This window comes from Simochromis diagramma, unplaced genomic scaffold, assembly GCF_900408965.1.
Source record: "Simochromis diagramma unplaced genomic scaffold, fSimDia1.1 OVJJ01000421.1, whole genome shotgun sequence".
Classification (NCBI taxonomy): domain Eukaryota; kingdom Metazoa; phylum Chordata; class Actinopteri; order Cichliformes; family Cichlidae; genus Simochromis; species Simochromis diagramma.
Genome location: NW_024387250.1, coordinates 4,994,253 through 5,011,878, shown reverse-complemented (window position 1 = coordinate 5,011,878; position 17,626 = coordinate 4,994,253). Strand labels below are relative to the sequence as shown.

Genomic DNA, 17,626 nt, shown 5'->3' with positions numbered 1-17,626 from the left:
ATGATGATGATGTGGTGATGAAGGTGACGATGATAGCTTTTGATGATCGTGATGGCAGTGAGATGGAAAATGACCCCACCGTAGTGATTATAGTGATAGTGAATAACAATAAGTGACAATTAAAAGGTGCCATAATCAGTATTTTATGCGACAAATGGTTCCCTGTGTAATTTTAAGGGTGTTACTCACAGTGAGAAGCCCACAAATATTCAAATTATGGCCTTTAACATTTGCTTTAGTGTCGAGCAGCAGTTTTAAAGAAAATCTGCAGCAGCCCATAAAATGATGGGCAAGCAGACAGAAAGTACCAGGTGAAAAGTATACCTCTGCATTTCTATGCATTTTCACTATAAAAGCTACCCTGCCAGTGTCGAAAGGGCGGTACCAGCACTGCTGTGTCTAAAGTTTGAACCACTGAATTGAGTGGCTTTGGGAGGGGCTTCCGAGAAATTTATCAGTGAGTGACAGATGCTCTGTAAAAATTGGTTGTCAAAGGGCACCAAAGGCAGAAGTGGCTCAAGAATGGTGCTTGGAACATCACAGGGTCATGAAAAAGTCTAACAAAGGCTCAACAGCCAAGGAGCCAAAATAATAATAATTTCCTTCTGGAGTCTGTGGTTCATCAGCTGATGCACACATGACCACAACAGCTGTTCTCTCAAGTGGCCAAAAACTAAATTTAAGTTGCATTATCATAGAAGTTGAAGCACCATCAGCTTATATCGTTCCTGTTTGCCTCGTACAAAACAATGAGGTTAAAAAAATACATCCATTTTATTGGAGTCATCATGAAGATCTGTAATATATTCTTGACTCGTGCAACCAACTCTGGGAAATTACATATCGTGACTAAGAAAGGGGCAGTCAAGGACACATATTTGTACCGATTTACCAGGCAACATGCCACATGTTAATTACAGATGTGCTGGTAGGTGGATTTTGTTCGCTTTAGACAGAGTTAGGCTCCCTGTTTCCCCCCATCTGTAGCTACACCAAACTACACACATCTTACTTAACACTCCATCAGAAAGAAACGATTAGACATTTCTTATTTTAAATGACATCACATAAAGTGATGACTACAACTTTTTAATTAAAAATGCTCTAGTTTGTCACATTGTTCTAATATACTCAAGTAAAGAAGTTTTCAGATTATAAATGTCTGGTTGTGTATCGTGACACTTCCAGCTCAAGTAAATCCCTGCTTGTGCTGTAACTCCACGCCAAGAGAGCCCCTCATTCCCAGTGCAGTATGTTGGGAGAGACTCAGTTGTTAAAGAAGGGAACGTATCCTCTGTTGACTCAAAGCCTGAGCTCTATCTCTGTGAAGCCTTTCATTGTATTCAGCCTTATTACTGATGCGAAGTCTGCCGCTCTGTCCTTGGGGTGAGACAACAGCGCTTCTGTGCTCTGTCTGGACAAAGTGGGCACCTCAGAAACGAGTCTGCCAAACCGTCATGCGTGTGTCTCTGCGTCAGAGAGATACAGGCCGTCTTGCAGTGTGGTAGGGAGGATTGGGCCATGGCTTTTGTATTAAATGGGCAGAGAAGCAGGCGAGTGAAGCACAGCTGTCCTGTTGATACAAAAAAAGAAAGAAACATATTTACAGGATGAAAACAGAGCTCTTTAACAAAAGGGAGAACAGAGCCAGAGAGAGAATTGTATACCCAGCCCTAACAGTCTTTTTAGGAAGCAGCTAGAATTTCTCTCGAAAGAGATTAGAACAGGGTGTGTGTGTGCTTAAGTGGAAGGAACGGGTGGCGTAAGAGCAGGGGGTTAACATAACAAGTCTCACTGAGTTAAAGATAAGCAGAAAGTAAGCAGAAAGAAAAAGAGAGGGGAAGAAAAAGGGCAGAGGAGGACAGAGAAAAGGTGGAGTTGGTATCCGAGTAGAACAATGTAGGATTAATTCTTCCCAGGAGGTCAGTGGTTCTGTTAGTAGGTGGGACCAAAACTGGGAGTTGGTGTAAAAGACAGACGTGTGGTTTCAGTGTTAAGATTTCCTTGGCGAGTGTCTTTCGAGCTCTCTTACCCGCACATGAAACCCGTCAGACTAGCAGAGCTTGATCGCCCCAGTGTGCGAGTACATGACTCAGCAGTGTTGAGCCATGTGCATATTCTGAACACTTGGTGGAAAATGATCATGCTCGTTTGTGTTAAAACAAGCCTTTGTACTCTGCTCACTTTTCCATTTGTTGGTTTCAACATGTGATCGGTGTTCCTCATTGTGCCGGCACAAGCTAAGAGCAGTTTTTTATTCTTTTCAAATTTTTGTAGCCAACAGAACCCAAAGCATGGCTGAATACAGCATTTAAGAGTTCTAATGACAAAAAGCACACACGCACATTTTCAGGTACATTGTGCACTTTGATTGTCTTAATGGTCTGTTTTTAAATGGACAATTAGTAACCTAAGATTTTGGATTTTGAAGGAGCCCTTTCCTATGAAAAGAGTCTGCCAAACCAGCATTTTAGTAATGCATATCATTGCTTTTACTCTCGGTGAGAATGATTTCTTCTTCTAAAAGCATGTTTGGAAAAAGAGAAAAAAAAACATTGTTTTTCACTCGGTGGAAAATATAGACTTGCAGCACTTGGCAGAGTTGCAAACAGCAAGCTGAGCAATCCCAAAACAGAACAGTAGAAAATAAGCATTTGCTGGGTGTGTTTATGTGATACACTGCAAAGAAGCAGCTGAAAGAAACCGAATCAAATACTCAGACAAAACCTCTATATATCCCGAAAGGTGCTCTATCATGTGGGAATGAAAAGAATCCCCTATTGGAAAAACTACTGCACTGACTTAGTGTTGCGCTTTCATAATCCACTAAAAAAATCGACATCTTTCATGCTCAGCAACACAGTTTGTGTTGCAGGCTCTCCTAAAAATGTATTGTCTCCAAAACTAAGCCAAAATAATGTGCTTTAAATCCAAGTAAGTTCTGTAAAGTTCATTTTGTAAGCTTGTACCTTTAGGTCAGTGGCTGTTTAAAAGTGTGTTGGCTGCTTTCTAAAAGTTTCTGGGAAACTTCCTTACCTTTGCAGTGCTCCCAATGGAACACCAGAACCAGCTGAGGCCAGTTTGTTTTCTGTTTATCTGCATGCTACAGCACAACAGGCTATGAAAGTCAGCCACTATTTCAGGTCAGGACACTACCAGCAATTTTACAGAGTAGGGTTTTTATATAGTCATCAACTGATAAAACTTTGTGTATACCAAAATAATGAAAAGGAAAAAACCACAACATGTTTGCAATTGACACGCTGATGCTATTATGTGTACACACACACACACACACACACATACACACACCATACTCACTGTACTTGTAGGTTCATAAGACTGTAATGAGCTTTGCACATATTTGGTCATAAATCAGAGAATTGGAGATCATCAAAGGCATTGATGAGACGGCACACGCAGTAGCCAGACTTTAGCCTACGGCAGCCATCACCACCACTTGAATCCACCTGACTACTCAGCCAGTAGCTTGCAAATTTCCGTTTAATGTTCTAAAAACTACATTTTCATGTATTAGTTTCACCACTTTCACCAATCTACTACCTCCTGTTGCTGCACTGATGAGTCTGAAATGAAATCAGCCTGATGCATTATTAGGTTATAAACTTCATCCTTTTTACTTTTTTAAAGTACCTGCCCATCTCCAGGTTTAGGTGCATTTATCTGCCAAGAGAGAATAAGCAGTATATGCTGCACAGCCCAATTATAGCAGATCAAAGCCAGGCAACACGAAGGAGGAAAGTGGGGATGAAAACAGCGAGACGTGATTCAGGACAGGGTTTGTTTGCTTCACAGGAACAGCACCCAAAGTGGGAGTAAAGTGAATAATAAACAGAGCCCTCCCCTTTTCATTCATTTCATCGGAGTGAATCACAAGCAAACAAAGACAACATATTTCTGTTCTGAGCAACATAAGAGTGTTCTCATATTTACTGACTGCTGAACTAGCCCCACTCCACAGGATTAACCTGTGTTTCAGATGTGTGCGTGTAAAACTACAGCTTTCTCTCTGAGCATTGATAATGGGTGGACATTTAAATATGTGATCAGAAGGCTTTTAAGCAATTTGCTTTAATGTCTCAACCAGATCAGAAAGCTTCAAGCATGTGATGAAAATAAAAACTGTGTAGCAACGTGTTTGTCTCTCAAAGTTTACATATACTCATCATGGGCATGGATGTCATGCTAATTCTGGGCTTTTAATGATTTATAGATATTCAGGAACCACCAAGGTTCAAGCTTGCCATGAACCAGTAACTTAGCTCATGAAGGCAAGCTTATACATTTACTGAGGTTTAAAAATGTTCAACTTGTCACTAAGGAGCTAGCTGAGGGTCTGACCCGGCAGGAGGGGTTATTTCATGACAAGAAACAGAAACCATTTCCCCTCATACTTCACAGCACCGTGATGAGGACTATTACTGGGAGAGAAAGGTCAAATATTCAATCTGCAAATCTTGAGGAACTGAAACAGTGAAGCTTGAAGACACTGCGTGGAAATGACAAGAGGAGCGCCGGTAAGAGGGTGAAATAAGCATTTCCCTCAAGAAAACAAAGTCTTCTATCAGAATGATAATTTTAGACCAGCTGTTGGATTTCAGCCAAACAAAAATGACGCACAGAAAGAAACTTTCTGGAAAGAAACTTTATTAGATCAAACCCCTGTAGATACTTTACGAGCATTTAAAGTTTTTGAAACAGCTGAGGAATAAAAAAGACTTACAAAAGATTTTTTTTTTTTTTTTTTTAAAAATGGCAACCACCTCACTGTAGACACAAATACCATAACCAACACCCACTCCTAATACAGTTTACTCAATAGGCAAACAGATTACTGACATCCACACCTACACACACTGCATACTTAACCCTATTTTTAAAAACCAACCTGTAATTTAAATAAATCATTAATAAATATTACGTATTTTATCATTAGGTGGGTGTACGGTTCTCTTTTTAGGAAGATTTCATTAGTGATGCCGGTATGTATGTGCCCATGTAAGAAAGATATTTAAATGTGCAGAATACAAAAAAAAAGTAATATTGAAGAGGACAACTAACAGTAAGACAAACACAGAAACGTACGCCACCTTTCCCTCACAAGGAAAGTCAAATATATAAATATCATAGTTCTAAAGTGCATCTCTCAAAGACTTGTCAAATGAAGTCGCCCCGATTAAAAACAAACAACAAAAAAACCCAACAAAAGCCTAAAATAGGTATGTCTGAACATGCAGCAGATATATTTAGCAAAAACTACCTACGTACATGCACAGATTTTTTTTAATGCAATGAAAAAAAAAAAAAAGGCAACAGATAAAAAAGGGGGGTATACACTTTCACATTATCAAGAGGTGATAATTCTGTGCCGTTTCAGTCCACTGGTTTGTTCACACTTGGCTTTACAGAATATTTTATTTAAATTTTAGCAAACTTGGCTGATTAAAAAGAGCACACAGTGGTGTAAAAGTTCATTCTTTCCTTTACAAATTCATTTGCAGAATCGCTTCCATCCTGCAAGTTTTAAACTTCTTCACTCCTCATCCCCACGTCTGAGACAAGGTTGCAAGTTTAGATCTTAGGCAGCTTGGGAGCATTGATAAGGGGGTTGGTCTCTTGCAGAAAGCGCCGTCCGGCACCCTTGTAATCATAAGTGCAGTCATGTGTCTCTGCGTAGCGGTGAACTGCACAGAAGTTCTGACCGCACCTGTAAGATTTAAATAAACATTCAAGTTTGTATGCAAAATATATATTTTTATAGTACATTCCTCTTGAGACTTGATAGTCAGTAAATTAAAAAACAAATAACAAAATCCCCCTTCAGCAGGCTGTTTGCTGCATAAATGTGTAAATGCAAAGTCTAGATTTTCTTTCCTTACTAAACAGTTCCTTAAGTGTGGTTACACCTCTTCTGCCCTCCAATTTGATTAATTTATTAGCACTAACAGAGTAAATGACGTTACTCGTTTAATCACAAAGGCTTACAGTTTGACTAAAGCAGTAGTTGGGAACATAACCACTTCAAGTGTTAAATGTTAAGAGATTACATAGTGTTGCATCAGATTCAGTGTGTACGCCATGGACAAGGCCCGAGAGGGACAAGTAATCCATATTAATGTGGTGAGGAGAAACTTTGATAAAGCTAATAACTTGTGACAGAACAAGCAGCGCACAGAGATGTGTTATCATTGGGGATATGGCAGTAGGACAAAACGACGAACAACGAAAAGACCGCTTTGTACTAAAAGGCTCGCTTCAAGGACGAGACTGACAAAACCGGGGGTGAGATGTGATTTAGAGGCAGACAGCAACTGTGTGAGTGAGCGCAGCTGGAAATGCAGCTGGTACTTGTACCTGCACTCATAGCTGGTGGCCAGGCCAGTCTTCTTGCCACAGAGGAAGCAGTGCTTTGAGCTCTTCTTCTTAGTGCCTGTGGGAGCCTTGACTGGAGGTAGGTGGTATGTTGGAGTGCCTGAGAGAAGAGGAAAGACTATTTATTTATAAGACAGTTGCCAAAGACGAACGGCTGATCAGACAAAACAGTGCAAGCCAAAAGCGTATGGACCCATATTCATAAAGCTACATTTGGCTGTTTGCTCGTCACAGTGGGTAACTCCACGTTTGATTTGGCAACTCCCAAAAGAGAATTTGTGTCTCCCGCTAGAATCAAACTACCAACCTTTTGCTTGCCAAGCAAATGCATTAACCACTAAACTACAGAGCCGTTATGCACCTGTAATCATGTATGTTTAGCAAAAAAAAAGCAAGAGTCAGTCTTCTTACATTGAACCCTTACATTAACCCTAAAAGCCGTTCACATCTTCCATCCAGCTGAAGCCTCAAAACCGGTAGTGTTCCGAAATCTTATCAATAATCATCCCTTTCTCCACCGACTTGTATTTTCTTAGGTGACAGCTTATCTGCGCTTGTGGTTAATTATTGTTTGCAGAAGAAATTTCTAATCCTCCTTGCTGTCAATCTGGGTCTTAGATGTTTCATGCTCATATCTCCCATCATCCAGCAACAGCACTAAGGAACTGAGGTTCTCTTTGATGCTTACAAATCACTATCTTTTAAAAGGGAATATAATATACCCCTGTACTAAGAAACGAGTGCATACAAAGATTATTCCAATATGGATTTCAATTTAATGTACAGGTATCACAAAAATCAAACAACAGGGCACATCATGATGGTATGTTTCCCAGCTTTTTTGTTTTAAAACGTGTGCACAAAGCGCAACTGAATAGCTTAGGCACATTTTTCACTTTTTGAGAAATCACTTCCCTGTAATTTAGACCCTTTTAACCTTCCCTATACCTCAAATTTGCTCAGGTTAGATCCATCACAGCAGTCACAGAGGAATAAAAACGCTAGATCAAAACAGGAGTCACAAAAAAGAGGAAAAGAGCACATCTCATCATTTAATGCTCTGGGGAATGTTGTACTTCTCACTAAACTGCATCAGGCACATCAAGCAGCTGTTTTCACCAGCTGTCAAAAGGCAAAACACCTGTTGTGACATCACGAACTGGAGGGTGACCAAAAACGCAATATGTTTTTCAGTCCCAGAAAGCTCAGCCATCGGGCTTTTCTCTGAGTTATTTTCATATCGTGTATTATTTCAGCAATGTCAACCGGTAAAAACAAAAATCACAATGGTGTTATTTTAACAAGAGTTTCTAAGCGAGTCTTCACAGTTATTTTAAGGTTGGTTTTAATAAAGTTTGCATTGTAAAAATTGTTAATGAGGGAAACCAGATGCGTTGTTGTAATTATAGTTTTGGGCAATAAAAACAAACAAACAGAAAAAGCAAACAGTCTGCGTTTTTGCATCAAATATCTTTCTATGAAGAAACCCAGCATAAAATACATGATTCATTTCTTTAGTCAGGAAACGCTATTTTGTCAGCGTGTACCCGAGATAATCCTGTCTGTGGAAGCATTCAGCTCTGTGAGCCAAAGGGGATGTGGGAACATACAGATAAAACTGACGGCTCTGTGATCAAAGTACAGCAAGCTTGCAGGTTGGGGTATGGGATTGGATTTTTATTTGTTTTGTACGCTTTCTTCTGTATGCCATCATGTGCCTGCTACCAGACAGTGTTCAGCTACAGCCAGTGTCACTCGCATTATCCACATTGGGTTTTTGTAGTAAGCCGAACTTCATATTGTTTACATTTAATTAAGTGTGTTCCCAATTCATTTTTCTAATCTTTATAGTGCTCACTTAATTCAGGGGAGCTGATATGTAAATTTGTGTGTACACAGCAGAGGGAGACTAGCACTTCTGATGTTCTGCCATAGATCAGTCACTGGTGTCAGTATAAAGGTTCCAGTGATTTAATGGAGCACCGTAAGAGGTTTGTGGAAGTTGGTTTATCTGATACCTTCATAAATCAGAAGCGCATGCAAGTGGAAATGAGTTTTAATACACAGGCCCTATGTATTTTCTATATAATTATTTATAATTGGACAGTTGAGGCTCTACAACCAGATCAGTGATGTTCAGTAGCTTATCTAGCTCACAATCATTAGTAGATCATGATCCAATTTATAGGTTACCGTAGTATGTGAAGTATAGAAATTAATGACAATTAAAATTGCAGGAACAACAAATGTGACCTTGAGCATAACTCGGGTGCTCAAGGAAAACTGTCCCATTAGCTGATCTTTGTGTTCAAGTTTGATTAAATTCTGACCAATATTAAAGGAAGCAGAGTGATTCTTGTGAATTGTGTAGGGAGGGACAGACAGTAAAAGCCTCATGCACTCATTTAGCTAAGCTAAATGAGTAACAAACAAAGCGAGGAGTAACACATTAAAAACTTAATTTATTACTGGGAAATAATAGCATCATAAGAGAAAGTGTTGCCATAACTTTACCAGCCTTGTTCTAAGGAAGACTCTGGAAAGCAGTTCAGGACACACACAACCTAAAGTGCACCTCTATAGTTACCTTGACTGACCAACTGCATATAACAAAATCTAGAGACTTTGCTGCAGGGGCTTGAGCTTGAGTATTGCTTAAACCAATTCCAGCCTGTCATTCAGCCCACTCTGTCTCTGCTTTCCTGCCTACTCTCTGCTATGTCCTGTCAAAGCTAAAATGACAAAAAAAACAACAACAAAAAAACTAAATTAACACCATAAAATCAAAAAGCTTTTCAATAATTACATCTTTTTTTCGAAACAAACCCAAAATTTAATAAATAAATAAATAAATTTGATTTCTCAGTTTAAGCATAAACAACTGACTGAACTTTTTGCCATAGGAAAAAAAATAATTTCAAAGTGAGTTTAGGTTTTTTCTTAAAAATCCCTGAATGATGTAAAGAACTTTGGTGAGAAAACAAGAGAACCCCTGAGCTGAATGCCAAGTACTATACTGTTTATAATGTGAGAATATCCTCCATTAGTACTGAGGTAGATGGTACAGGACTCCTCTTTTTACACTGAAGTGGAAGATAAATTTGCTTTTAAAGAAACCATGAAGGAGGCACTTGATAACTTTGAGGCAACACTTTAGGTGATAATATACACAAACTATCCCTACTTTTTCAGATCCTGATTGAAGACATCAACATGGAAGGGTCAAACCCCAAAAAGATACAAAAACCCTACCCTATCCCTGGTAGAAACACACACACAATTTTGTACACAGTACTGTACAAAAGTCTTGAGCTGCCCCTCATTTCTTTAGCTAGGAAAATGGAAAAGAGACGCAGCAGACATATAGTATGTCAGGCAAAAACAGATTGTCCAGTTCTAACACAGCCTGAACTCTCTTAAGAAAGCTTTCTTGTAATTTATTTACATAGTCATCAGGACTCCAGGCTTCTTGAAGTACATTCAAAGCTCTTCTTTCCAGATGGTACTGCGTGGTGGATCAGAATCTGACAGTACTCTGTGTTCATAATTCCATCAATTATGACAAGATCCCCACCATTTAGGCCCAAACTATGCCTATGCTGCTAGTAATAAAGTGTCCAAAGATACAAATTAAAGTTGCCTTTTTGCGAAATTGTCAGCTGTAAGTAGGCACAATACTGGTTCCTCATTAGGTGTCTTTTTTATGCTTCAATTATTCATTGGTTCAATCCCCCACCTGTGATAATCATGTCCTCGTTATTCAGTGTATTGGTCAGCATGTATTAATTCATATTTTTTAACAGACCAAAGAGGCAACTACAAATAAGTCAGCATTTTGCTTGGAGAATTAAAATTCTTGTAGCGCTGACACAGTACACACTAAGGTCTTCTACTCAGCTACACTGTCTGTATGTGACTGCGCCTATAAAAGGACACCATGTTAACTCACAACTGTTCATTTACAATCTATACCACCAGAGTATAGCAAATGATGTTGCACTTTGCTTCAAAATTCACAACTCAGATGTCCATTCAAACCACAACAATGCAAAAATTTCTTAAGCTAGTACTTTATAAACGCTAATGTCGTTTGCGTGTCCCTTACCTATAGTCCCAAATGAAGTCATGACTCCTCCAGTTGATGCAAGAGTGCTGGTGGTCTGAGAAAAGAGCAGAAATATTAAATGTTTTTACAGGGTGTAAAACTAAAACAACTGCAGCCTTCAACTTTAAAAAAAAAAAAAAGAAAGAAAGAAAAAAAGTGATTTTCTAAAAATTGTTTTGAATGACTTCAATGAGACTGGCTGACCACACAAATACTAAAAAACAAACAAACAAACAAAAACTTTTTAGGGTAACTCAATTCCACAAATTCAATCTTAGCAGCTAATGCTGACACTTATCTGTGCTCACCATGTAAGAAGCTGATGCTGGGGGTAATGGTGACATTTGCCTCATGTGATCATCCTGCAGAAGTCTGTCAGCAGGGATGGATGGCAGCCTGGAGCCACGGCTGCCCTGTCCTGAGGCAGTTGCAGGAGACAAAGCCAGTGCAAGTCCCAGACTCTCTCCAATACGGTCCCTGCTGCTGCTGCCGCCGCTGATGTCTAGAGCCCTTGTGGAAAGAGAAGCCAAGAGCTCCGAGCTATTGAGAGACCCCACTGGCTCCTTATACGCTTGGTTTGCCACCTTAGTGATGTTTCTTGCTTCCCTCTTAGAGATGAGCTCTAGCCTTTTGCCAGGTGACTCTACTTTAACACCACGAATGCGTGGTGGATGAGTTGACAAGGTGGTTGAAGGGTGAGGAGATGTGCTGCCTTGTTTTGCTGAGGATTGTGCTTGAAGATTAGGCTGTAAACAGGAAAGTGTGGACTCAAAAGGCTGAGACAACAGTCTAGCTGAAGGTGACAGTGAGGTGGAGGCAGGTAATGGTGAGGGAGGGCTGATATGAAAGGATGCGCTAAGCTGTGTCCCATTAGCTCTGCTGGTGAGAGTTTCATTTGTCCCACGTGTCCAGGGACTAACGGGGGAGGGGGAATGTGGCAGTTGGTGCTGAGCCTCAACCTCGTGGGTCTGACAACCTCCCTCTGGCTGGGTGGACACATCCAGACTCAGAGGATCTGACAAGTCACCAAATGGAGATCCAGGTTGAGTTGGTGCTACAAGCCCAACAGTTTCGTCCAATACACCCAGCCCAAATGATTCCCCTACAGGTTCAACTGGGTCAAATGTGGCATCAGGTGGCCCCCTGGTACACAATGGAGGGAGCTGAGGGTATACACAGTCCCTCATCAACCTAGTGCTGCCAATGTCCAACCGGGACACTTTAGGAGGTGGGCGGATCTTGGCAAAAGGTGGGCATGTCTCCCATGGCTCCTCCTCCTGAAGCATATAACAAGACGGGGAGGAGAAAGAGGGAGGGGGTCGTCTAGGGATGGGCAGATGGGCAGAGGTTGCAGCAGGAGAGGCCAGAGAGGGGTCTACGGATTCATGGTCTACAATTGGAGGTAGAGGGGCATTTGACTGCCAAGGCTGGTTGATCTGAGGGAGTGAGCGCAAGAGGCGATGATGGTGTCGAGTGTTGGAAGGTCCGAAAGAGCTACCACAGGGATGAGGGCTGACAGGGGCCCGTGGTTTTACCTTTGCAGACTTCTACAGGACAGAGACATGGACAGAAATGAATAGACGGAGTTAAAGCAGATGATTATCTTAAGTGTTTATTTACCCATGTTGAAAAAAAACCCCATCATACTACTGACTAGATTTAAGATTATTGCGTAAATTTGATGAGTGCTAAAGAAAATGTAGGGCCAGCACAGCTGAATCTAACACAGCTCTACCCTCTTACTAACGAAGGGAAATTAGTGTTTGGTGCTTCATATTGGCTTCATGCAAAAATATCATTATCACTCTTTAAAATAATCAGAACTAATCAAAAGTGACTAGACTATTAGATGTAATTTGATTTTATTCCTTTCCTGATTAAAAAAAAAGATCAAAACATTACAACACAAAATATTAAGCAGCAAAGACTGAAAGAGCATTACATCGTAATACAGAAAGCTCTGTACGCACAAGGCAAACACATATAATGGATCCAAGGTTTATATATTCACTTCCGCATACACGGTATCATGCCTCAGCCTGATAAAATATGTCAGACAAATGACAAAATGTCATTGATTTTCTTTGATCTCAAAGGTTCCTACCTTCTTGTTGAGGTTCATGTCCTCCATCTTGGCTTTGAGCAGCTTCATTTTGGTCATAGTGATGGAGTTCTCAAGGCTCTGCTGTGCAGCTGTAGAACTCTCTCCATCTTCTTCGGCATACACATTGAACACAGAGCCACCACTGGAAAACACAACGAGGAAGAGAAATGAAAAACAAAAAAAAAAACAACGACAACAAAAACACATTAGCAATTCAGTGTCACAACATTTAATTGACACAAAAACAAGTAAAAATAAGACCATAAATTCAGCTGTAACGATCTACAGCTAAAACTAAATATCCTACAAAGTCTGTATAATTATACTTCACACATCGACACATTGAATTGTTTTTTAAAAAGAAACGGAAACATTTCTGTTGTGGTTATTATCATGCATGATCATGTGACCATGAAGAGTACAAAGTTCTAATCACAATCCAAATTGTGTGCATATTTACAGTATGTGGAAAGATCATATAAAATCAAAAATAAAACAAACTATGACAACCTCAGAGATTCAGATACGGGGGTCAGGGTACCATCTCCCCTGTCGACCACACGGAAGACATTTAGTTGGTCCCCCTCACGATAGACCACAAACGTGACCTGCTTGTTAGCCAGGTTTTTCTCCCAGCCTTCCTCCTTTGTGCTGTCCATCAGGTCAGCCACTTCTTTAACTGGATCCTCCATGGTTACTGACAAAAGAAGAGAGGGGGTTTAAACTGCAAAAAAACAAGACACTTTATGTAATTTAATAAAAACAAGGAAGCAGATTAAAACCAAAAGCATAAAAACACTGACTACAGTTTGTCAGTCTTCTTACCTCTCCTGGTGTTAATTGGGCCTCCTCTCATAGCTAAGACCAGTTTTAAAGTACAGCCCTCTGCAATGCTGCCAACACAAATCAAATGATAATTAATACATAGACGTCATACCAGTAATATCAGTGCAAATATTATGAAAGAAAAGGAAATAATGCATGTACTTGGAGGGTAAAATGCTTTACTTCTGAAGCAGAGGCCCTGATTTAAAGTAAACAGCACTTCAAGGGACAGGATGTTTTCCAGATGAACTTAAGTACAGGAACGGGAATCCCACTGGAACATTTGGCGCATATGAGCAGATGTTTCATCGCCTACTCTACCCCTCTGCTTCACAAACTTAAAAAGCATGCTGCAGAGTGTGATAGGGGAGCCGAACGAGATCTCACCAGAGGCTGTTCATGTGGAAAATTAAGTGACAAACATTCATAACAATACCACCATCTGCAGCCAGCAGAGCACTGAAGGATGAGTTCTGCATCTCATAAACTGACAAGAGTGGATAGGGCAAATTCTCCAAATATGCTGTTTGTCTCACCCAATGCCACATATCTGGCTCATCTACAGCATGCTGAAGTGAATTATAAGTGAGTCACCACCACAGCAGGAAGGCTTTTAATGTGCACCTCCAAATGACACTAAATTTTCACAGAAATTTTTTAAATGCTTCCTGTCTGTAACTGCTCTAACAAGCTCCCCTGTATTTGTGATTTTGCCTTGACAGCAGTGCTCTGAAGGACACAAAGGGTCAGGAAGAACAGTTTTACCCGTAGTCATGTAGGCAATGTTCATCGTCCAGCTCCAAATTGTTCCAGATAAGGTGTTGCTGGGCAACAGGGATACCTTTACAGTCAGAGAGAAGGCAGGAGAGAAAACAACCAAAGTTGACAAGGACCTGTTCATATTTGATAGACAAAGTTCAATTACCTGACAGACATGCTCCAATTACAAGCAATTGCACATGACTAAAGATGATTAATGTCTGCCCCCTAAAGACAAAACTAAGCAATCACAGAAGCAATGACGACTTAAACATGGAGGCAAATAAAAATAAACTATTTATGAGCTAGAATGTCAGCTAATGCTGTATCTAAAACTATTGGATACGTGTCTAAATTGAAACATTATTCCAAGTGGGACCAAAATAACAAAACTCCAGTAAAAGACTGACAGGCTACTGAATACAAAGGTTCTCTAGAGGTAATGATTGGAATAAGAAGTAGTGTATGAGTAGGAAGCTCTCAGGAAGCTCTTTGTGCCCACAATCAGTGAACTCACTGCCCCGGTGCTGGAGGTGAGCCAGCGTTAGTGAGCAAGCAGTGGTCTCTTCATTGCAGAGTGATATGCTCATATGCTCACAAACACGCAGGCCTGGCTGACAGACCTCATCACACGCAGAGGGCTTTCTGACCACAAATGAAGAATAGCGGGGAGGAATGCAGATACTCAAGGTCAGCTTGATGTTTTACTAAGCAACCTTAAATTTTTGGGGGGAGTTTAAAAAAAAGATTTCTATGTATTTGTATAAATGGAAACAAACAATTATGTCCTAACGTGGCCAAATTCTTTCTAACACAGAACAGATTTTCTGTCCATTTTTGGTGCCTCTGCCATTTCTCTTGAGACAAGCCAGCAGATTTGTTGTGGTAATGATAATATAAGGAAAATTCAGCAAACACACTGACCTTTTCGCATAGTTTTTAATGTCACAGGAAAGTGTATCTACAAACTGTAGATTAGTTTGGCGATGTGACTCAGCAAGCTCATCGCTTTTGCTCTCATTTTGTACAAACAACTGGAACAATAGCAATGCTCTGGGTCAGAGCGACCGTAAGTTTAACAAGTACCCAATGCTGGATCATGAGGCATGGGATTTAAATGAGGACAGATCGTTCCAAATTTTTTTTCCCCCAATTTCATCCAATTGGGATAATTCAGATTTCAAATTAAACCATACAACCCCAATCAAGATTAATCAGGTCATACAGTAATAAATATTGCACAAACGCAGTGTAAACTTGAGTTTGATTCTTTTCCCCCCCACTTATTTTTAAGCTTCATTACACTCGATAACAATCTGTAATTTAAGTCAACAATACAAATAACTAGAAAATTATAGTATCCAGAATTGTGTAACTCTGTCTCTACAGAGCAATGCAGAACACCTCAGAAAAACCTGACTAATACGATGGCAAAATGTATGTCAAAGGTTTTACAATAATCTGTGCATCCATTTTTTCCCCCCAAACAGTACAATAATGTGTTGTAAGATAACAAACCTACCCTGAAGTGCAAACTACCGCAACATACAAACTAAACATTAGTGAGCTCCGTACCTTCCAATCTCTGGATCTTCGCTTTGACTGAAATGACAGCCTCAAAGGGCAACACGCGCAGCTCAAAACAGGTCCCTGTCAGTGTCTCTATGAAGAGCTCCATAGTGTCATAGAAAGGGAGCTTATATTGAAATGCTCCCACGCTATCGTCATTGAAGAAGGGAGGCTCCTTCCTGTCGGTCATCTTGGCAGAGTGGGAGAATGACTTTAGGAAGGTGGTGAAATGGTGGGGCTGCCCCCAGATGAGGGAGAGAGAGATTGCTCAGTGGCCTCACAACTGTCGCACATCATGCAAGATGACCACATCTGTGAGGAAAGAAACAACAAGTTAACATCACAATGTAAAATAGAATAGCATAGCCTTTATTGTCATTGTATATGTACAACAAAAGTGTGGAAAAACCTTCATTTAATCAACACCAACTTAGAAGTAGAAGCACTGGCACTTACTATTGGGATGAGCATTCACAGTCAAGCATCAAGGTCATTTTTGTCTACACGTGCATGTTGTACCATTTTTTTTTCTTGCTTTAATGATTGGGACGTATATTTAACGATGGACAACTGGTAGTATACAAATTTACATCAGTCATTACTGCACGTGTAATGAAAAACTGTCCTAAAAAGCGAAACTGCATTGTTGTGTTTGTAATTATTTAGCAACTATTTTAAGATAAAGGATTTTATTAGTATCAGGAGACACATGGAACCTTCTCATAAAATATTGAGGACATCATTAAAAGGGCCTGGCCAAAATTCAAGAAGATCAGATGTGTTACATAAGCCTATTATTGGTATGAGGTGTCCTGTGACTGACCACAGCCTTTGACAGCACAGCTCTTCGGTCACATGACTCAAAGAGCATCATCCAGGATAGAACCTGTGTGAGATGAGTTTTATTAAGAGAGACAGACAAAGGGGGGAGAAGGGACAAAGACCAGCAATATATGTATATTTGTCATTTTCGTTTCGATTGAACTGATTCAAAACGTACTATAACCAGATTGCCATTTGAACGCATCACGTCATCTTCACTTGAGACCCTACAGTCGTCTATCTACTGGTAACCAGTGGAGCCCAAATATATGGCATAAAAACTGAATATGAATAGTCTTGTCTAAGAAATTTCGGTAAACGAGGCCTCTGGTGTACTCTTTCAGACATTAGGGAGTTTCTAAAAACAACCCATTCGCTAAAGGAACCTGTTAGGTTGCAGTTTTAAAGACAAAGATATCTACACATCGCCTTCAGCCATATCCAACTGTATACAAAAGACCACAAACCCACAGAAGCAGCCACGGGCCATGTAGGAAGACATGAACTCGGTTAGCTAGCTGCCTGACAACGGAGATTGATGGTTTTAGTACAATTCCAGAAGCTAACATTAACAAGCAAAGGTCATACGGGCCGTTTTAACGCCCCGCAGCTTTTCCCCCCCAATACGGCGTAAACATGAATGACGTTCGCAGTATTGATCAAACCCGCTTACCAGTATCTGCTGCAATAACACGATGGGAAGCCCGTCTAGCCGACGCTGCTAACGGTAGCTTTCGTTGCCATGTTAGCCAACAACTCAAACAATGGCTTTCTCAACCGCTGGCTAGCAGACTGCTAGGCTACTTTCACGGGCTTCAGTTCTGTCCGTCCATCGTCGAGGCCACCGTTACATTTAAAATTAAGCAGCACCTCATCGTGTTAAACCACGAAAACGACACATGGAACAAACCGTCGACCCGTATCTGTCGCCGAGGCCCTCGGTTGGCGACATACCTGTCAAAGACGGAGAACAACACCTTTCCGACTTCCCTTGACTGACACACAAAGGGACCAATTGACGAACGACGAGGTGGGCGGGACCACGAATC

At 40.5% G+C, this 17,626-nt stretch overlaps 1 protein-coding gene across 5 annotated transcripts; it reads right to left on the bottom strand.

The window, feature by feature from the left end:
• Positions 1-4,651: 4,651 nt before the first annotated feature.
• zfand4 (zinc finger, AN1-type domain 4) lies at positions 4,652-17,525 on the bottom strand. Of its 5 annotated transcripts, XM_040001752.1 has the most exons (11): positions 17,251-17,525; positions 16,579-16,641; positions 15,762-16,067; positions 14,193-14,268; positions 13,428-13,495; positions 13,113-13,299; positions 12,603-12,744; positions 10,807-12,045; positions 10,499-10,553; positions 6,376-6,493; positions 4,652-5,728 (listed from the first exon to the last, which is right to left on the bottom strand). In XM_040001752.1, the coding sequence occupies exons 3-11, from the start codon at positions 15,943-15,945 to the stop codon at positions 5,593-5,595; spliced, it is 2,205 nt and encodes a 734-aa protein (XP_039857686.1). In that variant the 5' UTR covers positions 15,946-16,067; positions 16,579-16,641; positions 17,251-17,525; the 3' UTR covers positions 4,652-5,592. The 5 variants fall into 5 exon arrangements, 4 of the variants coding, with proteins under 4 accessions (XP_039857686.1, XP_039857685.1, XP_039857684.1 ...); XM_040001751.1 differs by lacking the exon at positions 16,579-16,641; XM_040001750.1 differs by having other exon boundaries at positions 15,762-17,525.
• Between the last annotated feature and the right edge of the window lie 101 nt (positions 17,526-17,626).